Source organism: Phyllobates terribilis, unplaced genomic scaffold, assembly GCF_046119375.1.
Source record: "Phyllobates terribilis strain yellow unplaced genomic scaffold, ASM4611937v1 Scaffold_8__6_contigs__length_399053987, whole genome shotgun sequence".
In the NCBI taxonomy this organism is placed as follows: Eukaryota; Metazoa; Chordata; class Amphibia; order Anura; family Dendrobatidae; genus Phyllobates; species Phyllobates terribilis.
The window spans coordinates 186,182,939-186,207,859 of record NW_027362768.1 but is presented as its reverse complement, the minus strand read 5'-3'; the positions used below and the strand labels follow the sequence as shown (position 1 = coordinate 186,207,859).

Here is a 24,921-nt window from a genome sequence, read left to right as displayed (position 1 = left end):
CCAGCAGAATAGTGAGTGCAGCTCTGGAGTATAATACAGGATGTAACTCAGGATCAGTAATGTAATGTATGTACACAGTGACTGCACCAGCAGAATAGTGAGTGCAGCTCTGGAGGATAATACAGGATGTAACTCAGAATCAGTAATGTAATGTATATACACAGTGACTGCACCAGCAGAATAGTGAGTGCAGCTCTGGAGTATAATACAGAATGTAACTCAGGATCAGTACAGGATAAGTAATGTAATGTATGTACACAGTGACTGCACCAGCAGAATAGTGAGTACAGCTCTGGAGTATAATACAGGATGTAACTCAGAATCAGTAATGTAATGTATATACACAGTGACTGCACCAGCAGAATAGTGAGTGCAGCTCTGGAGTATAATACTGGATGTAATTTATTTGCGCCAAATTCATCAAAATTATGCATGTGAGTCATAAATTTTGTGCAAAGCCCTAAATTGTCTTTTTTCTGTCTTTTACTGGTTTGTGACTCCTAAGCAGTAGAAACTTGCACATTTTGCAAAATCTTGCAAAAAAGTGCGCCAAAATAACAAGAGTACATAAAGTCAACTCCAGGGAAGGACTGGAGCAGAGTTGCGAAAAAATCTTGTGATTTATTAAAAAAAGTTGCATTTCTTGAATCTGTCTAAAACATCTGGAAAAGTGACATAGATGCAAAAATCTCAAAACGAAATCAAATTTGAAAAAAAAAAAGTGTAAATCATTTGATGAATTTGTTGCAAATGAAAAAGTGACTCATTGAGAGGCATTCACACCAAAACAACTGTCGGAAGTGCTGATGAATCCGGCCCAAGTGCATTGGAAAGTTGTGGAATTTTTTATGACACAACAATGAAGCTTCACGTCTAATATCACCGGGCTATTATTTCATATAATACATAGAGCGTACGCCGTGCTGTGTAGAGCATACGCCGTGCTGTGTAGAGCATACGCCGCGCTGTGTAGAGCATGCGCCGTGCTGTGTAAAGCATACGATGTGCTGTGTAGCGCATACGCTGTGCTGTGTAGCGCATATGCCGTGCTGTGTAGAGCATACGCCGTGCTGTGTAGAGCATACACCGTGCTGTGTAGAGCATACGCCGTGCTGTGTAGAGCATACACCGTACTGTGTAGAGCATACGCCGTGCTGTGTAGAGCATACGATGTGCTGTGTAGAGCATACGCCGTGCTGTGTAGAGCATATGGTGTGCTGTGTAGAGCATACGCCACTCTGTGTAGAGCATACGCCACTGCGTAGAGCATGCGTCGTGCTGTGTAGAGCATGCGCCGTGCTGTGTAGAGCATACGATGTGCTGTGTAGCGCATACGCCGTGCTGTGTAGAGCATGCGCCGTGCTGTGTAGAGCATGCGCTGTGCTGTGTAGAGCATACGATGTGCTGTGTAGCGCATATGCCGTGCTGTGTAGAGCATACGCCGTGCTGTGTAGAGCATACACTGTGCTGTGTAGAGCATACGCCGTGCTGTGTAGAGCATACGCCGTGCTGTGTAGAGCATACGATGTCCTGTGTAGAGCATACGCCGTGCTGTGTAGAGCATATGGTGTGCTGTGTAGAGCATCCGCCACTCTGTGTAGAGCATACGCCACTGTGTAGAGCATACGCCTTTCTGAGTAGAGCATACGCCACTGTGTAAAGCATACGCCGTGCTGTATGTACCACCAGCTGTTGGCGGTTCATCACATGGTGCAGCGGAGAACGTAGACTTTCAACCAGTGGGGCAATGATTCTGTCTGCAGTTTTCTGATACGTCGCCGTCTCTGTTCTTCTTCCCAGTGATCATTCTCTGCATTGTTGAAGTTATCATCATCCTCATGTTGATCTTTTTAAGAAACCGCATCAGAATCGCCATCGCGCTCCTACAGGAGGGGAGCAGGTAATAAACACACGAATCCACATGACAGTACTAATGTACGGTATATCCAAACCGCTCTATGCAAAAATGATGGCGGTGTAGAGTGGATATTTTCCGGGGCATATATGCTAAAAATGATGAAAAATCGGTTTGTGGTGCAGCGACGCACATGGAAGTTTGCAGTAAATTGTGCACGATGGTCCCACGTTGCTCATTGTATGATGGATGGAGCACACAATTGCATGCAGGAGTTGTATGTATTACAGACTAATTTGTACCGTCATATGGTGATTTTTCCGTATTTCTACCTAGAAGCATTACCTGGGTGTAGGATCGTGCGTCCTGTGTGCGCTCATTGTGACGTACAGTGTGGGTTTATAGCTCCTGACGTCTTCCCTGAGATTAAGTCGTATCCTCTTCTGTCCCAGAAGCTAACGATGAGCGCTGTATAGCGGCAGCGGATCCGCTCCTCCACTGGTTTTATCCTGGTGGCTTTTATGAATTGACCCAGTTCTAGTAGAAAACGACAAAACATAAAATTTGCAAAGAAACAGGACGTTGTGTACAAATGATACAAATAATATTAAATGAAATACAAAGAAAGAACAAGCCGCCAGAGCAGACCGTCATCACTGCCGCCCCGTCCCCTACGAGACCCGTTAGGCAAGAAAGTGTCTTGTCATTTAAAGCCAAATCTCTCTGGCTGTTAAGGGGTTAAGATAACGGGAAGATCACAGAGGTGCAGTGTGTACAGGGCTATAGACTGTATAGATGTAGTAGAGTTAGACTGCGAGCATCCACTAGAGGGCGATGTACCCCACTAATATTCATAGTCCCAAAAGTATAAAAGCATCTCCTGTCCTGTACAGGCGTATACCGACTGTCACCAGATGAGGGCGCCATGCACTTACCTACCATAGAGAGCGATAGATAGATATAGGGAGAGATAGGTATATAGATAAAGATATGGATAGTTAATCTATACAGACAGATACACAGCAGATAGATATAAGATATAATGTAAGTAGGTATTGCACAGATTGATGGATGGATTATTGGTTGGTCCACATAAATATACATTTTACAGTTTTAGTTTTCTGATTTGTTCTCTTGTATGTGACCTCAGAGGATACGTAACAATGTTTCGCTTTCTTCCTCAGGGCTATTGGATACATCATGTCCACCCTGTTTTATCCAATCATCACTTTCATCCTGATCGCCATCTGTATCTCGTACTGGGCCGTCACCGCCGTGTATCCTTTTTATCGCCTCAATATTCCAGAGCTTTCATTATGGAGCCCGGATTGGGGCGCGGCAGCGAGGGGTTAATATGGGAATGATCACAGAGAAGGAGGACGTGTTTATCCTTAACTCCAAGTCCAAGATTCCTGGCCACATCCGGAGAAGCTGTATATAAAGTAATGGCCAATAAGACCCACTGCCAGTATGCGGGCAATGTCTGTGACCCTGAGGTAAGTGATCTTGGTGCATTGATCTTGGTTTCGAGGTCCGGGTGCAGAGGTCCGGGTGCAGAGGTCCGGGTGCAGAGGTCCGGGTGCAGAGGTCCGGGTGCAGAGGTCCGGGTGCAGAGGTTTGGGTTCTGAGGTCTGGGTTCTGAGGTCTGGGTTCTGAGGTCTGGGTTCTGAGGTCCGGTGCTAAAGAGATGTTTGTGCTAAAGTGTTGGTGCAGTGATGCTGGTGCAGAGGTCCGGGTGCAGTGATATTGGTGCTGAGGTCCGGGTGCGGAGGTCTTGCAGCTGAGGTATTGGTGCTGAGATCTGGGTGCAGTGATATTGGGGCTGAGGTCTTGGTGCAGTGATATTGGTGCTGAGGTCCGGGTGCAGTGATATTGGTGCTGAGGTCCGGGTGCGGAGGTCTTGCAGCTGAGGTATTGGTGCTGAGATCTGGGTGCAGTGATATTGGGGCTGAGGTCTTGGTGCAGTGATCTTGGTGCTGAGGTCCGGGTGCAGAGGTCCGGGTGCAGAGGTCCGGGTTCTGAGGTCCCGGTGCAGAGGTCCGGGTGCAGAGGTCCGGGTGCAGAGGTCCGGGTGCAGAGGTCCGGGTGCAGAGGTCTGGGTTCTGAGGTCCGGGTGCAGAGGTCCGGGTGCAGAGGTCCGGGTGCAGAGGTCCGGGTGCAGAGGTCTGGGTTCTGAGGTCTGGGTTCTGAGGTTTGGGTTCTGAGGTCTGGGTTCTGAGGTCTGGGTTCTGAGGTCTGGGTTCTGAGGTTTGGGTTCTGAGGTTTGGGTTCTGAGGTTTGGGTTCTGAGGTTTGGGTTCTGAGGTTTGGGTTCTGAGGTCTGGGTTCTGAAGTCCGGTGCTAAAGAGATGTTTGTGCTAAAGTGTTGGTGCAGTGATGCTGGTGCAGAGGTCTTGGTGCAGTGATATTGGTGCTGAGGTCCGGGTGCAGTGATATTGGTGCTGAGGTCCGGGTGCGGAGGTTTTGCAGCTGAGGTATTGGTGCTGAGATCTGGGTGCAGTGATATTGGGGCTGAGGTCTTGGTGCAGTGATCTTGGTGCTGAGGTCCGGGTGCAGAGGTCCGGGTGCAGAGGTCCCGGTGCAGAGGTCCCGGTGCAGAGGTCCCGGTGCAGAGGTCCCGGTGCAGAGGTCCGGGTGCAGAGGTCCGGGTGCAGAGGTCCGGGTGCAGAGGTCCGGGTGCAGAGGTCCGGGTGCAGAGGTCTGGGTTCTGAGGTTTGGGTTCTGAGGTTTGGGTTCTGAGGTTTGGGTTCTGAGGTTTGGGTTCTGAGGTCTGGGTTCTGAGGTTTGGGTTCTGAGGTCTGGGTTCTGAGGTCTGGGTTCTGAAGTCCGGTGCTAAAGAGATGTTTGTGCTAAAGTGTTGGTGCAGTGATGCTGGTGCAGAGGTCTTGGTGCAGTGATATTGGTGCTGAGGTCCGGGTGCAGTGATATTGGTGCTGAGGTCCGGGTGCGGAGGTCTTGCAGCTGAGGTATTGGTGCTGAGATCTGGGTGCAGTGATATTGGGGCTGAGGTCTTGGTGCAGTGATCTTGGTGCTGAGGTCCGGGTGCGGAGGTGTTGCTGCTGAGGTGTTGGTGCTGAGATCCGGGTGCAGTGATATTGGTGCTGAGATTCGGGTGTGGAGGTCTTGCTGCTGAAGTATTGGTGCTGAGATCTGGGTACAGTGATAATGGGGCTGAGGTATTGGTGTTGAGGTCTTCTTGGTGCTGAGGTCTTGGTGCAGTGATCTTGGTGCTGAGGTCTTCTTGATGCTGAGGTCTTGGTGCAGTGATCTTGGTGCTGAGGTCTTCTTGGTGCTGAGGTCTTGGTGCAGTGATCTTGGTGCTGAGGTCTTCTTGGTGCTGAGGTCTTGGTGCTGAGGTCTTGGTGCTGAGGTCTTGGTGCTGAGGTCTTGGTGCAGTGATCTTGGTGCTGAGGTCTTCTTGATGCTGAGGTCTTGGTGCAGTGATCTTGGTGCTGAGGTCTTGGTGCTGAGGTCTTCTTGGTGCTGAGGCCTTGGTGCTGAGGTCTTGGTGCTGAGGTCTTGGTGCTGAGGTCTTCTTGGTGCTGAGGTCTTGGTGCTGAGGTCTTGGTGCTGAGATCTTGGTGCTGAGGTCTTGGTGCAGTGATCTTGGTGCAGAAGTCCAGGTGCTGAGGTCTTCGTGCTGAGGTCTTTGTCCATTGATCTTGGTGGTGAGGTCTTGGTGCTGACGTCCAAGTTCAGTGTTCTTGGTGCTGAGGTCCGGCTGCAATGGTTTTGGTGCTGAGATCCGGGTACAGAGGTCTTGATGCTAACGTCCCAGTTCAGTGTTCTTGGTGCTGAGGTCCGGGTGCTTGGGTCTTGGTGCTGAGGTCTGGGTGCTTGGGTGTTGGTGCTGAGGTCCGGGTGCAATGGTTTTTGTGCTGAGTACCGGGTGCAGTGGTCTTGGTGCTAAGATCCGGGTGCTTGGCTCTTGGTGCTGAGGTCCGGGTGCTTGGCTCTTGGTGCTGAGGTCCGGGTGCTTGGCTCTTGGTGCTGAGGTCCGGGTGCTTGGCTCTTGGTGCTGAGGTCCGGGTGCTTGGCTCTTGGTGCTGAGGTCCGGGTGCTTGGCTCTTGGTGCTGAGGTCTGGGTGTTTGGGTCTTGGTGCTGAGGTCCGGGTGCTTGGCTCTTGGTGCTGAGGTCCGGGTGCTTGGCTCTTGGTGCTGAGGTCCGGGTGCTTGGCTCTTGGTGCTGAGGTCTGGGTGTTTGGGTCTTGGTGCTGAGGTCCGGGTGCTTGGCTCTTGGTGCTGGTGAAGTGTCTGCTGGTATTGATGTTGCATACATTAGGCTGCTGCCAGTTTATAAGGATAAGTGATGATTTCAGGGTGTCCGTGTTCTGTGTATCAGTGCGGTGCAGCTTATGTCTATAAACGTGGCACGATTTCTCCCTGAAGACGTCTCCTATGTAGGCACACGTACCTGTCCCTCTGGTGGCTCTCACTGCTGAGCTTTCTGCCCTTCTCCATCATTGATCTATATCTGTCTTTATCATCTTATAGACATTCAACAAGACCAATGTGACCCGCCTGTGTCCGGGGGCCCAGTGCACATTTGCCCTGTATGGGGGTGAAAGCTTCTACTATCAGTACATCCTGATCTTTCAGCTTTGTAACGTCTTTGTGTTCCTGTGGCTGGTGAATTTCTCCATCGCTCTGGGGCAGTGCACTCTGGCCGGGGCATTCGCCTCCTATTACTGGGCTTTTAAGAAACCTGCCGACATTCCGTCTTGTCCCCTTTTTTCATCCTTTGGGCGAGCAATAAGGTAAAGGACAATGACAGGAATGACCTGAGACACAGCCGATTGTTCTGCAGCTACCGATCACCAGGATTTAGTAATAGAGTTTGGTAAATCTGTATCACTGACATCTCCTTCTCTTCAGATATCACACGGGATCGCTGGCCTTCGGCTCCCTCATCCTGGCCCTCGTTCAGTTTATACGGATCATATTAGAATATTTAGACCATAAACTTAAAGGTAAAGTTGCTGAGAGTCCTGCGACGCTGTGATGTATATCAGTGTTCTGTATATTATACAGTGGGGAAATTAAGTATTTGATACACTGCTGATTTTGCAAGTTTTCCCCCTACAAAGAATGGAGAGGTCTGTAATTTTTATCGTTGATACACTTCATCTGTGCGAGACAGAATCTAAAAAGAAAAAACAGAAAATCACATTGTATGATTTTACATAATTAATTTGCATTTTATTCCTTGAAATAAGTATTTGATACAATAGAAAAACAGAACTTAATATTTGGTCCAGAAACCTTTGTTTGCAATTACAGAGGTCAGACGTTTCCTGTAGTTCTTGACCAGGTTTGCACACACTGCAGCAGGGATTTTGGCCCCCTCCTCCATACAGATCTCCAGATCTTTCAGGTTTCGGGGCTGTCACTGGGCAACATTGAGTTTCAGCTCCCTCCAAAGATTTTCTATTGGGTTCAGGTCTGGAGATTGGCTGGCCACTACAGGACCCTGAAAAACTTCTTATAGAGCCACTCCTTAGTTGCCCTGGCTGTGTGTTTCGGGTCATTGTCATGCTAGAAGACCCAGCCACGACCCTTTTTAATGAGGGACGGAGGTTGCTGGCCAAAATCTCGTGATACATAACCCCATCCATCTTCCCTTGAATATGGTTCAGTCATCCTGTCCCCTTTGCAGAAAAGCACCCCCAAACTATGATATTTCCCCCACCATGCTTCACAGTTGGGGTTGTACTCATCCTTGCAAAATTGGCAGTGTATCAAATACTTATTTTCACCACTGTATATGGGGCATTAACCCCTTCCTACTGTAGCCAGTTTTCTGTTTTTGCCGTTTCATTTTCCTCCTATTCTTCCATGATTTTTTATTTTTTCTTCCATCAGTTTGAGGCTTGTTTTTTTTTTGCATGACAAGTTGTAGTTGTAGTTAATTGTACTATTCATTTTACCATTCAATAAACTGAAAAACAGGGGGTTCTGCTTTTAGAACGTTCATTATGCGGTAACATGATTCTCCAGGTCAGTACGATTACAGCCATATTAAACATTGTATTTTTTTTTTTACTTTTTTTAGTGGCTAAAAAAAATTGTGCTTTTTATTTAAAAATAGTGGTATCGGGAGATGCGGCGATATAAAACCCCCAGCAATCTTGGCATTTCCTTTTTTTTTCTTTATGATGTTTACCATATGGGTTCAATCATTTTATATTTTCTTACCAAACTTTTATGGATGTAGCAGTTTTTTATTGCTTATATTTTTCTCTTTTTTTTTTAACTGAAAAGAAGGGAATGGGGGTGATCTCATTTTTTTTAAGATATATTTTTTTAGATTACACCTTATTTTTTAGTCCCCTTAGAGAACTTTCTTGTTCTCTATACCACAGTACTTCAGGGTTGCTGAGTATATAGGACGTATCACGGCCTCCTTTGAATCCTCCTATGAATCCATCAGCGCCCCGCGACCTCATCACGGAAAAGTGGGAGCAATGGGAACTGAAGCCCAAATCTAATCCCTTGGTTCATGGTGGTGAAGTGTTAGTGGTAATTTCCCTGGTGGTCCGAAGTAGTGAAACATATGGTGGGGTGCACAATGTGTGGATGCTAAACTGTCTTATGTTTCATTGATTTTCTTTTTTTGTATTATCTTTTTCCTTGCAGCATCGCAGAATTCCTTTGCTAAATTCCTATTGTGCTGCCTAAAATGCTGCTTTTGGTGCCTGGAAAAGTTCATAAAGTTTATAAATCGGAATGCATATATCATGGTGAGGATGTATCCAACTGTATATAATCACAATCATGTATCTGCCCTGCCACTGCTTAGTTCTACCGCTGGGATTACTCTTTTAACAGACAATAATAGAAGTCTAAACGTTAGAACGGGCAGTATGAGAGGCAGAAACACTAACAGTGAGCCTCAGACTGCACCACTGTGAGCCTCTGCTTTAAAATCTCAATATTGTTTTCAGACATAGCGTTAAAGCATATTCAGACACTGTGTCATTCTTTTTAGGATATGTCAAAGTGTTGCTTTGTTTTTCTGCGTTCTTTTGACATTATTGTGGCATGTTATACTGGGGGAATGAAGCTGAGGCATTAGGAGGCCTCTAATGGAGCCTCTAATGTCCACATAAGCATTGAGTCCAAACCTTTAGTGCCAAATCTTCTGCATATACTATAAATTAGGTAACATTCTGGCTATTGCAGTCACCACTAGAGGGAGCTCAGGGGTCCAGTGTATACTGAGTAATCATTCAGTTCACTCTATAAACATAGCTCCCTCTAGTGGTGGTCAGGAGATTTTTTGTTTTTCTTTTTGATTATTCAGCTATGAAATTTGAGCTGATTCAGATAAACTAAAATGCTATTATTTATTAGTGATGTGCATCTACTATGTGTTATATAGACATGATTACACAGAGCCAATAATCACTCTCTATTTCAGATTGCCATCTATGGAAAAAACTTCTGTACTTCAGCTAAGGATGCGTTCTTTCTATTAATGCGTAATGTCGTGCGGTATGTCGCCAATTTCCATTTTTGAACCTAATTATTGTCTTTGAATGATAACGCATCTCCGACAAAATCTCAAATTTACATGTAATTAACCCCACCTCAGTTACAATTATGGGAATCCTGTGTACATTATCCCTCCATACAGCATCTAAATAACTCTACTATATAGTGTGTAAATAACACCGCATACGGTGTTGAAATAATACCAATATACAGACAAGTAATAACACAATATAGTGCCTAAATATTACTTCCATAGAGTTCCTAAATAATACCACCATACAGAAGAGACACCATGTCATATAGTCCCAAATAATAGCAGCATGCTTTGTATAAATAATATCACTGCATTCCCTAAATAACACCACCATACAGTTCCTAAATAATATCAACATATAGAACCTAAATAATAACATAATACAGTGCCTAAATAATATTCCATAGAGTTCCTAAATAATACCACCAGAGGCTAAACAATATCATCATATAGTTCCAAAATAATACCAATATAATTGTATAAAAATGTCACTATACATTCCCTGAATGACGCCACCATGCTGAACCTAAGAATTACCATCATACAGTGCCTAAATAATACCACCATACAAAGTCTAAATAATACTACCATATAGTCTCTACATAATACTGTCGTAAAGTACCTAAAAAAAGCATCACAGAGTGTCAAAATAATACCACCATACTGTATCTAAATAATGTGTACCTTAATAATGCCGCTACACAGTGCCTAACTAAAACCACCGTACAGCAGCTAAGCAAAAAGTTATATAATAGAACGGAATCCTAATGTGTCACTCGATTCTTCAGGAAATGTTTAATCATGGCCCAAACCCTCTGGCCTTTGAATTCTTGATTCTTAGTGATTACATGGTGGGCTAAGGCAGACAGAGACAGAAGGGGGCCCGTGAGCAAGATCAGTATATGGGCCCTTTGGAGTCCACTATCTCATGATAATGCCGCTCTTCATGTGTCTGTGAGAGAAGCTGCTTCCTGCTTTGGAGGTAGTAGTGGCCCCCTTACATCCTGGGGTCACCATGTCACCGCCCCTGATGGTGGGTATTAAAAGGTGGAGGCCCAGGGGCAGTTTCCCCTTTAAAAATCCAGTTCTAGTTTTGAAGCATCACGGATAGGATCAGATATAAGAAAGGAAAGATTTTTAAGGGAAGAAGACGACTTATAGACCTGGATTGTGTGACGGGCCCCCACCCACCATGCGGCATTCATGCTGGTGGCTTTAAGGCCCCCCAGGCTTCAGGGCTCAGATGCAGTACTGCACCCCTGCTCATTATAAGGCAGGTGATGCTGCACAAGCCACCTCCGGAGGTCTTCATAGTCCAGTCTGTGGGCGAATGGAGGCAGTCCGGAGCTGATATCAGTATACAGACCAGTGACTGACACTCCTGACCCTTCACTTTTGTCTCTTCTGCCCCCAGGGTCGCTGTTCTGGACAAAGTAACCGACTTCTTGCTCTTTCTTGGGAAGGTTCTTGTTGCGGGTTCTGTAGGCAAGTGATTCATACATTCGTACCTCTTTCCTACACACGACATATGAGCTCGACCTCACATTGTCTTGTATATTCCATGTCCAGGTGTCCTGGCGTTCTTTTTCTTCACAAGGAAAATACCAGTCATCACCGATGAAGCCCCCGCACTGAATTACTACTGGGTGCCGCTCCTGGTAAATCTATATTTGTTTTCTAGAATAATGATATATATCATTCCTTTATTTTGGGTACTCAACCAGAAGCTCCTTTTCTAATACAAAGCTCCAAATCCCCTGCATAGATATAAAGGTAAACGATCCAATTCTAGCTTCCTGCAGCTGCCACTAAGGGGAGCTCAGGAGCTCACTGCATACACGTAACTCCATGATAAGATAGTGTGCAGGGAGCTCCCCCTAGTGGTGGACTCAGGAAGCATTAATTTTCTCTATTCTTGCAGGGAGTTTTGTGTAAGAATTCAGGGCACAATTTATATTTATTTGGATAAAAAAAAAAAAAAAAAAACTCTTACTTTTTTTATCTTTTGGCAAATTGTGTGAGAACAATCAGTTTCTTAGTTTTCCTCTTGTTTCCCACAGACGGTGATCATCGGATCTTATCTCGTTGCACATGGATTTTTCAGTGTCTACGCAATGTGTGTCGATACACTTTTCCTGTGTTTCTGTAAGTATTGCCTCTTTATGGTTTTATGGCTTTTTTTTTTTTTTTAAAGGAATTGTCCAAGAAGGGTGTAGAAATAGTTAATATTCCCAGTAGTGCTTCCCCGATGCCCCTCACTGGTATACTGTATGCATTGGGTAGACATCACAGCCCGTATACTCCACGTATTGTCCGCAGCCAACCACCGGCCTCTGCCGAACCTTCGCCAGAATTTACCGCTATAAACCGTTGCCTCCACTTTGTTATAGAGCGCAGTCAGCGCCCCAAACCTGGTGTGAATAAACTCCTGCGCTGTAAATGACCACTCAAGTGTCCGCTGCTGTGTCTGGATAAACTAAGGGTTCTGCTAAATCTTCATTCAACCTTCCCTCTGGTCATTTCATCGACTTGAATGATGCTCTAACGTTATCCAGTGACAACCGACCATCTTGCCCTTGCGTGGTAGAGCTGAGGAGTGGTGCACGCTCATTGTTAGTGCACCCTTGTGTGGGTACCATAAATGTTTTTGATCTGCAAATGCTAAGACAGAAGGTGAGTTCAGGAGCTGCGCGTACGCAGAATAAAATAAATGATCGCTATGGCCACAGAAGAGCAAACATGTTGCTGGAACAGGCGGCCACGAGAGGTGGTGAGGTCTCCTTCAATGGAAGTCTTCACACAGAGGCTGGACAGACATCTGTCTGAGATGGTTTAGTGGCTCCTGCATGGAGCCGGGGGTTGGACACGAGGACCCTGGAGGTCCCCTCCAACTCTACCATTCTAGGATTCTATGATTCATGCGCTGTTTTTTGGTGTGTGAGATCTTAGATCTGCGCATGCGCCAGTACCAAACTCACACTCGCTTTCGAGAGGGAAACACGCCGAAAAAATGATTACTCAAGTGAACGCCCGGTCCTGAAGCCACTTGCAGGTCGTTGGTTTCCCTATTCTTTCTTTATGATTACTCTGCCCACAGTAGAGCAAACACTGCGAATGCTCCATTTTTTGGCTCTACCGTGCAAGTGCGAGCTCTTTGTCCTCCGCATGCGCCAGGCACACAGTCACTTGCAGGTCGTTGGCTATTACTCTGCACGCAGAAGGGAACAACTGCAGAAGTCTCAGATTTTGGGGTCCTATGGGTGATGCTGAAGGTGAGTGAATATTCAGCAGCACTCGTCCTTCACTCGGACTCGCCCAGCTGACACTTGAGAGGTTATTGGCAATCAGCGCGGGAGATTTTCAAGCTTCAGTATGTAAAGGGTTAATCGACGCTGCACTCAACTAATCTCTATAACCTTAAAGAGATATTTTCAGTTCAGACTAAGTGGTGGCGTTGGCTTAAAGGGGTAAATCCTGGTGACAGGTTACCTTTAAAGGGGTATGCCCATCTCCAAGATCCTATCCCAATTTGTAGTTGGTGTAATAATAACAATAATATTGGAAATTCTTCCAATTAGAAATGTAGTATAGTTCTTCTGATTCCCTATGTCTCTTTCCTCATGTGCAGGCATTGCAGGACCTTAGGTATCCATGGTTACAACCACTGATATAGTGACAGTTAGTTAGTTAGTTAGTTGCTAGTGGTCGTAACCATGGATACCTAAGGTCCTGCAATGTCCTGCACATGAGGAAAGAGACATAGCAAATCAGAAGAACTATAGTACATTTCTAATTGGAGGTATATGCTATTACTATTATTACTACACCTACTACATATTGGGATAGGATCTTGGAGATGGGAATACTCCTTTAAGTCACCTGTCAGGAGGACTAAAAACAACAGGATTTCAGCCCCTTTTATGATGGGTTGTCCCTTGATCAGACCCCTCCAGAGCTGAAAGCATCCATTGACCTAACTGATGTCCACTTTTTATATGGGGTATTGTGGAATATAATTTATATTGCCATTTCCTGATTAAAAATAGCTCTCTTAAATACTTTGTATTTTTTACAAGATCTCTGCTTGCTACCAGTGAGTGAAAACATTCAGAAGCTGAATCCTATCCTGCCGATCTGCTGCTTTTGTAGGATCGCTGCTGCTGATTTCGTGTATCAGAGCTTTTACAGTGACAAGCCGGGTAGCTCGGGGTTAAACCGAGTATTCAGCTTCTGAATGTAATCAGTGAAGGGTCCATTTTACTGAAAGCAAGCAGAGATCTAACAAAAAAAGGAGCAAGAACTGAAATGCTAAATTTATTAGAAAGTTACAGAACTTTTTTAATTTCTCAACAATAAAACTTTACTGTATGAGATTGGAAGGAAAATCATATTCAGGTGAAGTCGACAAGAGCAGAGCTGTCACATTACGCTCATTCTCCGCTGACTGTCTCTTTGCTTTTTTGCGCTTGCAATGATTTGCTTACTTGAGGCTCTTTCTCATTTGATGCAATTAATCTGCAGACTCCGGGGCTGATTTACTAACACAACCTGTAAGTCCTGGGGCCCAATGCACATGGCTCTAACATGGATCCATTAGCCGTAAATTGACATGGACCCCAATTGTGCATCTAATTTGGTCTAAATTCATAGGTAGAAACAAGAAGGATTCTAGCAACAGACAGATCCGGTAAAAGATTCCAAAATGTATTGACATAATCATAAAATCCATAGAAAAACCTACCGCACCACCACTTATAAAACTAAAAGGACTAGCAGAAGTGTTTCAGATACATGTCCTTCGCCCCTTTACAACCTTGGAGGTATAGGAACGTTCAAGGTCGCCTCCCCCTCTTTAGTGCAGGCTCGGGCTATGAGCCCGCAATCTTTCCCGACACATGATAGCTGACCTGATCATTTCTGCTACACATAGCAGAACGGAAGCCCTGCTATGTGTAACACCGGCGATCTGACGATCGCAGCTTCAAGTCTCCTGAACCAAGTATAACATTTTTTTAAAAAAAATATAAAAAAAATTTAAAAATAAATATAGTTCAAATCACCCCCCTTTCGCCCCATTCAAAATAAAACCATTTAAAAAAAAATCAAAAATACACATATTTGGTATCCCCACGTTCAGAATCACCCGATCTATCAATATATAAAAAGAATTAATCCGATCGGTAAATGGCGTAACGAGAAGAAAAATCAAAACGCCAGAATTACAGTTTTTGGTTGCCGCAGCATTGCATTAAAATGCAATAACAGGTGATCAAAACATTGTATGTACCCCAAAATTATATCAATAAAAACATCAGCTTGGTGCAAAAAAAATAAGACCTCACCCAGCCCCAGATCCCGAAAAATGGAGATGCTACGGGTCTCGTAAAATGGCTCCATTTTTTTTTATTTACAAATTTTGGAATTTTTTTTTCACCACTTAAATAACAAAGAACCTATACATGTTTGGTGTCTATGAACTCATAATGACCTGGAGAATCATAATGGCAGGTCAGTTTTACCATATAGTGAACATGGTAAAAAAAAAACAACAATTGTGGAATTGCACTTTTTATGCAATTTCACCGCACTTGGAATTTTTTTCCCGTTTTCCAGTATGCGATATGGTAAAACCAATGGTGTCATTGAAAAGTACAACTCATCCCGCAACAAAACAAGCCATCACATGGCAATATTGACCGATAAATAAAAAAGTTATGGCTCTGGGAAGAAGGGGAGCAAAAAACTAAAATGCAAAAATGGAAAAACGCAAGGTGGTAAAGGGGTTAAATGCACTAGACAGAAGTTGTTTATTGAGACACCTGTCTAAGGCCTCTTTCACATGTCAGTATCTCCAGTAAGAGTGGTGACAGTTTCCACACGTGCCGGAGAGATTGACACACGCAGACCCATTCAAATCTATGGTTCTGCGCACATGTCGTTGTTTCCATGGACTGTGTGTCCGTGTGAGCCACCCGCTGACATGTCCATTTTTTTGTGAATACACGGTCCGCAAAGTGTCTCATGCTGAACACACACGGATGACATCCGTGTTTGTCATCAGTGTGACTCGGTCCAGCGCCTGGGAATCAGAGGTACAGTTAGCGTTGTTCCCAAGAGCCAGGTGCTGAACGTTGCCCTCATCATGGTTTCCTGCCGGAGCTGCGATCAGCACCAGCAGGGACAATGATGAGGGTAGTAGTGTCTGCTCCCACAGTGTCCACCTGTAAAAATAAGAATAAAATAATAAAATCCATATACTCACCTGTCCTAAGTGTCTCCCGCTGTAACCCTCTGACCGCTGACGTCGAATAGCCGGGGAGAATGAGCCGCTCCAGCGAGTGGGCCCCAGAGCTGCGCTCAGTGAGTGACAGGACACCGCTCCTCAGCGCAGCTCCGGAGCCACTCGCTAGAGCAGCTTATTCAGAGGATTACAGCGGGGGACACTTGGGACAGGTGAGCATAAGGATTTTATTATTTTATTCTTATTTTTACAGGTGGACACTGCAGGAGCAGACACTACTACCCTCATCATAGTCCCTGTTGGTGCTGACCGCAGCGCCGGCAGGGAACCATGATGAGGGCAGCGTTCAGCACCCAGCGCTTGGGAACAGCGCTGACTGTAGCGCTCAATCCCAGGCACCGGTAAGTGTGAACCTGATACGGCACATGGTTGCCACACGTGTGACACACACGGACACACAGGACACGGATATCTCCAGTACCGATTTTTCCGGTACCGGAAATATACGGACGCGTGAAACTGGCCTAAGTTTACATGCAAAAGTTGCAACAAGCAGCAATTAGCTAGAAGTGAAAGAATTTTCAGATGTGTCCATCCTCACCTTTTCTTGAATTTTGGTCAAGGATTCTATTTTCCCACAATACAGCATTAATACAATATCAAACATGTTAGAAAAACTCTCAACAGGCTGCAAAATACATATAGACACATGTAGGAGAAACATCTCCCAACAGAGTACTACAAAATCAATTTACTTTCTTTTAAAACCTGGCCATCTTGTGTCACACATCTCAGGACATGTCGAGCCAAGAGGAAAGGTAAGGAAAGTCACATCGTTCTTTAGTGCGCAGGTTTTGCATTGGTTTCCATTGTTAGTAAATGAGCCCCCAGAAATCAATTGTCATAGAAACTGATGCATTTCACAGCCTTGGATTTGATGGCTGAGAAATCTCCCAATCTTCTATGTTACAATGAATTTCTGTCTGCAGATCTTCTGGAAATCTGCTACTCATTTTCTTCCTTCTCCTCCCCCTTTTCTGTCCTTTCACTTTGCTACTGCAACCTCTAGGCGAAGATCTCGAGAGAAATAATGGATCCTCCTCCAAACCTTACTACATGTCCCCGGAACTCCATAGGATCCTAAGAAAGAAGGAACTTGGCTCTAAGAAGGCAAAGCGTTAATTTCTTGCACTTGCTTTCTCTAAACTAATGCTCTTTCTAACCAAATAACTAAGCATTGAAGAGGTACTTCGCGAAGGAAAGAAGATACTTTTCCATGTGAGGCCCAGAGATGTCTGTGGGAATCTTAGGAGGTGATGGGTTGCTTGGTGGAACAGAGATGAGGACCTGGTAGTGTGAGGGAAGCGAGGAACACCCATCTGGAGGCAAAGTTTTCAAGTTTTACAACAACTTGTGAGGGAGATTCATTGAGCGAGGATCTTCTGTTGAGGCAGAGTAGCTGGAATCTGGTCTTGGGAGAAGACCAGGAAGGACCTTCTATCAAGGGTGCCCTTGGATGAGGAACACTATGGGAAGTGCATCTGGCATTGTAGACCTTGACTTACAGACCTACCGGTGAGGAAGGTCTGGACTACACAAGAGTATGACCCTCCCTGTGGAGGAAGTCCATCTCCACCATCTAAGACCTACTAAGAGAGTCCTTGATGCAAATCATGAGAAACCGTATTACATTTTAGTGCCTATGAACAGGAAAAAAAATGTCAATATTATAGCTTTTCCTAAAATTGCTTTTAGGGTTTTACTATTTTTCTAGAGCCAGCGTCTGTACGAAGGGCCGGCACTTTTTATAAATATAACCTTTCACTTTTCATAGAGGGAGATAACAATACTTGATATTATGGTACATCAATAGAATTAGCCATATCTGCTTTTCTTTCCTATTTTTGTCATTGGTTAAATTTCTTGCTTTTTTTTTCGAATGAACATTTTGGCTACGCAAACTTGACTTTTTCTCTGAACATTTGGTGCTAAGTGATATTTGCACTTCACAGTACAACCATTTAAACTGTGATGTCACGTTCTCCGGTTGGGTATCTGCAGTCGGAGGAATTGTATGGCGCGTGCTACATTATCTGAGGGCTTCTCTGAAGTGTCCATGTTGTGTCCGTGCGGTCGGGGCAGGCAGCCGTTTTGTATGCTCCGGTGCAGCCTATTAATGCACTAGGAGCTTGGTCATTGACCAGCGTCCATCACAAACCGATGACATTTCTCGTTTTACTGCCATTGACCAACCTAGAAAAACCCATTTCTATACATCCAATTACTAGAGAGAGTGTCCTCAGGATCCTCATCTCGTGGCCAGAGTGGAGAGCGGTTATAAAGAGCGTCTTTCTCTGGAGGACCCGTCCTGTCCTGCATTACTCAGACAACCCATTGATATGAATAAGCACAGTGTAATGCTTCATGTCTCCTGTGATGGCGCTGCAGGAAAACTGGACACTTACTGCCATGTTTTTGCACAGATCATCGCTGATCACTGGAGGACCCACTTTGTGGTTTGCTTACTGTCAAGGGATCCTTCACTACAGATCTAGCAAAAATTACCTTGACTCAGATCACTGGGGTACCACCACACAAAAGAAATGTAATTTGTCACATGTCTTGACATTGTGTTAATGTTATCTCAACCCCTCCAGTGAGAGAAGTTTCAGTGACAAGTTATCTACTTGGTGTGTTGTGAGTCATGATAACTGTTGCTACATTTGAGGTTATGGCAGAAAGTGGACTGCCCCTTTAAGTAAGTGGTTCCTGCCCCCCCAGTGTAATACCGCAAGCCCTGGTGCAATGGTGCTGGAGCGAGGGAGATTAAACAGGTGAGTAATGTATTCCCCCTGTTTAAAAGCATTACTTTCCTTTATTAAAAATTAGCAATTTCTAAGATTATCCCCGGTCACAGGCTCCTTACCAAGCAGTATTGCCATAGTACATTGGATTTGGGTAAATAAAAGGCTAAGTTGAAAACCCTGAACTTACTTTTTAATAAGTGCTACGACTATTGTAGAAAAACAAGCACCTGTCAAGTAAGCACTTGCTCTTCCCCATGCTTCATAATGCAGCTCTGATTTTTCATATCGGCTCCTGTGTTTGAGCAGCAGCCCACCATAAGTTGACAGTAAGTTAGAGCATGGAGGGCTGAAAGTAATGACAATGTGATTATAAATCACAGTTAAGTAATCCACCAGTGACACAGATCTGTGATGTGGGTCATTTCTTGTTAATTGATAGACTGAGGCACAACACACCACCTCTAAAACTGGCTGCCGCAACCGAACGCGAGCAACAGGTAACAAATCCAAAAAGGTGCGGTCAGATTGTTTGGGGTATTTTTTCAATTAGGCCTTAAACTACTGTGATGTCTATCACATTTTGCCATAATTACAAGAAAAAAAAACTCAACAAGAATCTACATGAATTGGGCAAGTTATTGACTTTTTTTTTTTTCAAATTTAGCGTGCAGCGTACAGGCTGCCGATTACAGTCTACAGTCTGTAACGCGACCACTGCAGAATAAATGTAGTATTACATGTCAGCCATTCAACTAAATGGGTAACCGTAAGCAGTATAACGACGGACCAAGTCCACAGGAGAAGAGAAGAGAGTACTACTGTTTATTAGTGACTATCTGCAAAGGCTACTATGGATTGGAAGAACCCACCTCTATGACATCCGTGTCACTTACACACATAGACAGAGGTTTATTTATTTTCTAATCGCCCAAATATATTTAATTTTATGCTTTACAATAAATATTTTAGTACACCATGAATACAGCACACGTGTGTGAAAAAAGATACTTTGTAATATTGAAAAAGTAGACCCATCAACGGGCAACAAAAAAAAGAAACACATCTAAAAATGTACAAACAAAATGAATAAACCGAGGCTCAAACTTATGTTCAAGTTAAGAACCCCCAAGTGGAAGCGTAAAACAGGTAAGAAAGAAGTAATCAGTTTGTGTAAAAAAAATGCTAAATAAGTAATCAATGGACATAGTAAGAAATATACCAAAATGAGAAGTATAACCATGAAGAGTACTGCCAGTGGGATTCCTTTATCACATGGTGACAGGAATGAGCTTTCCTTCTGGCGACCATGCACCTGCTATTTAGGGCACATATCCGCCTTTGTTTTTTATGCTTTATGTTTCTCGTATGTTTTTTTGTATGTAACCTATTTATTTTTGCATTTTATTTTTGCATCTCTCACTTTTTTCCATATGTTATTAATTTGTTATTTATAATTACCAAACCTTGCATGTATCGATTGCTTCATTAATACCTACATTTATGTTTCCATGTGTGCATTCCGAACTTCCCCTAAAGTTTCCTACTTTATGTATATTTTGTGCATTTTTAGATGTTTTTGACTTTTTTGCCTACTGATGTGTCTAGTTTTTACAAAAATAGATCAATCTGTATCAGTGGATGTGCTTTATTTTTGGTGTTCTAGGATGGTTTGTTCACAAGAATTGTTGTGCACTCCATTGAATAGCGGAGCTCACTTTTAATACAGTTTACATATTAAATATTTTATTCCGGAAAGTCCTGCATGTGGTTTTCGGTAATAAAGGCTATTCATAACATTGATACTTACACGAGATCGCTGCACGGAAAAATTTTGGTGAAGAACTTTCATAACTTCATATTTTTTATAGCGTATTTTGTTGGTTTCTATTATTGTTTATTCTACTTTATTTATTAATCACCTGGTTTGGGACATGGGGGCTCACAAACCTTTGTCTGTGATGCAATTACTTTTTTTCTTGGTGGGATGTAACTTTTTCTTCTCACAGCTTCTAAGGCTTTTTTGTGTTTTTGTATTCAGAAACATGTAAGACATATTTTTGTGAGGCTGTTTACATGGGCTCCATAAAGGCTTAATAATTGGTTATGAGATATTACCAGTCCCTTAAAAGATAAAAAAAAAAAAAAAAAAAAAAAAGGAAATTTAAAGGAGAACTCTAGCAATTTTTTTTGGGCACATATATTGCTAAGTCACAAGCAATATTCTAGTTGCATAATTCCTTTCATCCCAGCTCAGTTCCTTCCCTACCTTTTCCTTCTTTCATTATAGGCAGTTGTGTCATCTGATCCATCCCCACCCATACAAGCCTAATGCATAAAGAGGAAACCAGTCACCTCTTATATTAGATCCATCCTGGCAGCTCTCAGTCTCTTCTTCCCCTTAGCTCCGCCATCCTTATTCCTCTATATGTCCTCCCATGCTAATGAAAGGATCATTTCCAAATTTTTAAAGGAAACTGTGACATAATTGGTGGATTTCTAGCATGTTTAGCTACAGTTATTAAACTCTGCTAACCCATGCAACCAGTCTATTTCACTGACTATTGCTGTGTGCTGATTCTTCAGTGTGTCCAATTGATGCAATTCTACACTCCTCTCCTCTGCCTCCTGCTTGTAAGTGCTGATGGGGAGAAACCTGTTACAAGTGGGAGGCAGAGGAGACAGGCTGAAGTTGCATCACATAGAATACACTGTGTACTAGAAGTCACTACATTATTATTTAATAGCCTATGCTGGAGTGATACTCTAAGGGACTTTTTTTTATCTATACTCTTGAGGAAATTGTAATAACCTTTTTTCCCTTTCTTTCCTTTTTTTTTTCTAGAAAACATGGTGTTACCAGTTATGTATTTTGTAGTTTGCAAACAAAAATTGCAATAAATTTTGTAGCAAAAAATAAAAAAAAAAGCATTATTTTAGGATTTAGTTATAGTTAATTTCAATACTTGCCTATGTATCGTATCCAAACCTTAAGGAGCAATGTTTTTTCTTTCCATGTAAGCCTGACGATTCAGTGTATCCCAACATGGTTCTCTTTGGCAACTTTATTCTGACATGATAAGTGCACTTAGGAAATTGTATGATGTTTCAAGTGACACAAATGTAAAGCTCTATGGAAAAATATAGGTGATTTGTAGGAACGCAGTTCTGCCAAACAATTTTTATGCAAGCTTCAGATCTCACACTTTCATAATAATGGTAACATTTTTATAACTGGTGGTTAAAAAAATGTAAAAAAAACTAAAAAAATTTAATTATTGGAAAATTTTGTACTTTACAGTGTAAATAATTAGGACATTACTTTTATTGAATAAAATATTGGATGGATTTATTGTTTCAAATTTTATGAAATAGGGTTTCATTGTACAAAATATGTTTAGAACAGAAATCTATGAATGTTGGGAATGTATTTGGAATCTATATTTAAGGCAAACATTCCATTTTGGCAAATTCTATGAAACTTGGTGGTAAGTTGGATTGAAATTTATAAAAAAAATTAGGTCTAATTTGAAAAAAATACATTTTATACAGTAAAATTAGAATAAAATCAATCATTTTTATAGCTCTATATGTCTTACTATATCTGTCTATTTATTGTATGTCTTCATATGTAATAAATCATATTGCTCAGCAGTTTTTAGAAGTTAGAGCTCTGATCAAATTTTTTTAAATTAAGTCTTGGGAAAGTAATCTGTAAATACATAGAGATTTTTCTATATAAGGCTACAGCAGGAGGAACTTGAACTATATCAAAATTATTCTACTATTTCAGTTTTTCTCTGCAGCACACCCATTTAAGTAAGTGAATGACCATTTGGTGCAAACACTTTTCTCTTCGGACCCTTTTCCGACATCCGATATATATGTACAGCAATGTTAGGAACTATGTCCCATACATGCATGGCACTGAACCTGCACCATTGACAACAGGTGACAGTTGTATATTATGGCTGTTTAAAGAGGACTTTTCACCAAATTTATCATGCTGAACTGGACACATGATGTAATAGATGCTGCAGAGCATAGTAAAACTTTTTATTTTTTTTATTTTGCTTCTCCATTGTGTAGCTATTAGCAAGTGTTTGGCACCTAATGAGTTTTTTTTTAAGCCAAGTGGGCATTACCAAAGAGATTTCACTGGGGGCGTGTACTTCTTCCTCTTTGTGATGCTGTCTACTTATGATTTGTCAGCATCAGAAACAGGAAGAAGTAAACGTCCCCAGTGAAATCTCTCTGGTAATGCCCACTTGGAATTAGAAAAAAATTAACTGTTTAGGTACCAAATACTTTGATATCTCTGCAAAAGAGTCTAAATTCCAATAAATTCTTAAAAAAAAAAAAAAAAAAATTGGTGAAAGGTCCTCTTCAATCCCCTAAAATGCTGTGGCTTATAGTCACCGCATCAACTAAGTGGTTAAACCTACTGAGGGTACTCCTTCTGACACTCCATCAGCCCCTTTCTGACACAATCATGGGCCAACAGGCTGCTATGGCCCCTTGGATTTAACATTGGTCCAAGATCTGCCACATTAATATACCTGTTTGGCTTTAAAAGTTCATAAACATAATTATTTTTTAAAGCATTAAAAGAAAACCTTTACATAACTCTTATTGTTGAGTCCATAACCCCCCCCAACTAAAAAAAAGTGACTTAGTTAAGAGGGTTAACAGGAACTGAAGGTCTTCTAAGTTACAGAAATGCCCATTCTAAAAGATAAAAAGGGCGCTGCTCTTGGTGGATTGACATGATGCCCTTAACCTCATGGTCTTACAGTAATGCCATTTTCTGACATACGGCGTTAAAAAAATGTTTCCCCGCTGTCGATCAGGTCCTGCTCTTGTGAAGAGTAGATAGTTGCTAGATTGTTAGGAGTTTGATCTCTGGAATCCTCAAGAGAAACAAAGGACCCCCAATGTGGCGGGGTTGTGCATGTAGTTGGCGATCTCCATCACTGGAGACTGTTAATGAGACAGCGGCACACGATCTCAGCTTTCTTTTCTGGCAATCAGTAGGAGTCCTTTTGATCTGACCCCCATAGGGAACTGTGAGGGGAGAGGTGGCCAAGAGCACAGAAACAATGGAGCGTGCTGTGCCCCCATAGCAGTGGCTGGGAGTCCTGGAGGCTGCATGGCTCTGTTATCTCTGCTGTAACTCCCATTCACTTCTATGGGAGCAATGCTTCCTGGAGCTCTCCCTTCACAGCAGTCTCAAGATGGAGGTCAGGGGGCCACGATCTATAAATTTATGTGGGTCTCTGGCATTTAGTAATATTTTATTATACTATATTATGAATGCCTAGGATGTGAATATGCATCACTCTTCGTCTATACAGCGGATTTGGAGTTCTGCGTGAGAAAAACGGAGGTCCGACCATAAGAAACATATATAATTCAGAATTTAGATGCCACTAAACACAATGATTTTCAAGGACAAGCATTCACCTCAGGGGGACAGGGACATTTTACAAATTGTGGCCTTTGTTTTTGTGTCTCCGGGTCACTTAATTGTTTATTAACTTTTTACTCCTAGTGGAAGATCTAGAGAGACACGACGGCTCCGCAGAAAAGCCCTATTTCATGAATAAATCATTGATGAAGATCTTGAACAAACACAATGTACCGGCCAAACCGTAGTGACATCCACAGTCCACAATCAGAGTGTATACCAAAGGTGAATGTTACCATAAAAGGCCTAAAAAAACCTAAATACCGTCATGTATACAAGGGCTGAACTGATGGAATAGGCTTCAACTATGAAATAGGCCTTGTTGTCCATAGCAACCAATCACAGCTCAGCCTTCATTTCTAAAACTGCTGTGGAAAATTGTAAGGTGCGCTGTGATTGGTTGCTATGGACAACAAGACCGGCTATGATTCAGTATAATGTCAAGTCAACACCACCATGAAAATGTACTGTTTAATCATGGAGGCCAAGAAAATGTCCTGTTTTTCCTTTTTTTACTTAATCAATGTAAATAAATTGTGTATATACAGCTCTGTTCCTGCAGGGTTATGCTTTAGATATTTGTACATAATGATTATTTCTTAAAAAGGGTCAAGTAGATGCACTGGTTTACCTTTCATGTGGCGTTTTAATGTATCTAAGTGCCTTCGGACTTTTAAGGAATATTTAAAAAAAAAAACAAAAAAAAAAAAAAAAAACACAAAACTAAAAGTAGACAGATATAGAAATTGGTCTTTTTTTATTTATAGTTAAAAAAGAAGGAATTTTGTGTAAATTATTTATATATTTTTCTTTTCTTTTTTTGTTCCGCAAACCAGCGCGACTTAAATCCACAGACCATGTCTAGTATTGCAGTTCTCCCTCATTCAAATGCATGGATAGAAGTGATTGTGTATCTTGGAAAAAAAAAAAAAAAAAGTAATAATTTATGAGCAGATATTTCAAAATATTTGATGCCTACATGTGGAGGGACATTTACCATTGTGTTTGCACAAATGGCAGCATTTAA

The 24,921-nt window shown here is 42.6% G+C and overlaps 1 protein-coding gene across 6 annotated transcripts in view; it reads left to right on the top strand.

The window, feature by feature from the left end:
* SLC44A5 (solute carrier family 44 member 5) overlaps nucleotides 1–24,623 on the top strand; it is a 160,594-nt gene extending 135,971 nt beyond the window's left edge. For 5 of the 6 annotated variants that reach the window (XM_073643911.1, XM_073643915.1, XM_073643913.1 and 2 more), the window contains 11 exons: nucleotides 1,801–1,900; nucleotides 3,040–3,132; nucleotides 3,264–3,351; nucleotides 6,349–6,611; nucleotides 6,730–6,824; nucleotides 8,491–8,594; nucleotides 9,275–9,348; nucleotides 10,797–10,867; nucleotides 10,952–11,040; nucleotides 11,443–11,527; nucleotides 16,693–21,775. In XM_073643911.1, the coding sequence (XP_073500012.1) occupies nucleotides 1,801–1,900; nucleotides 3,040–3,132; nucleotides 3,264–3,351; nucleotides 6,349–6,611; nucleotides 6,730–6,824; nucleotides 8,491–8,594; nucleotides 9,275–9,348; nucleotides 10,797–10,867; nucleotides 10,952–11,040; nucleotides 11,443–11,527; nucleotides 16,693–16,805 (1,175 nt within the window). In that variant the 3' untranslated portion in view covers nucleotides 16,806–21,775. Of the gene's footprint in view, nucleotides 1–1,800; nucleotides 1,901–3,039; nucleotides 3,133–3,263; nucleotides 3,352–6,348; nucleotides 6,612–6,729; nucleotides 6,825–8,490; nucleotides 8,595–9,274; nucleotides 9,349–10,796; nucleotides 10,868–10,951; nucleotides 11,041–11,442; nucleotides 11,528–16,692; nucleotides 21,776–23,978 lie in introns of those variants that run through there. The other variant, XM_073643912.1, reaches the window with a different exon arrangement.
* The last annotated feature ends 298 nt before the right edge of the window (nucleotides 24,624–24,921 follow it).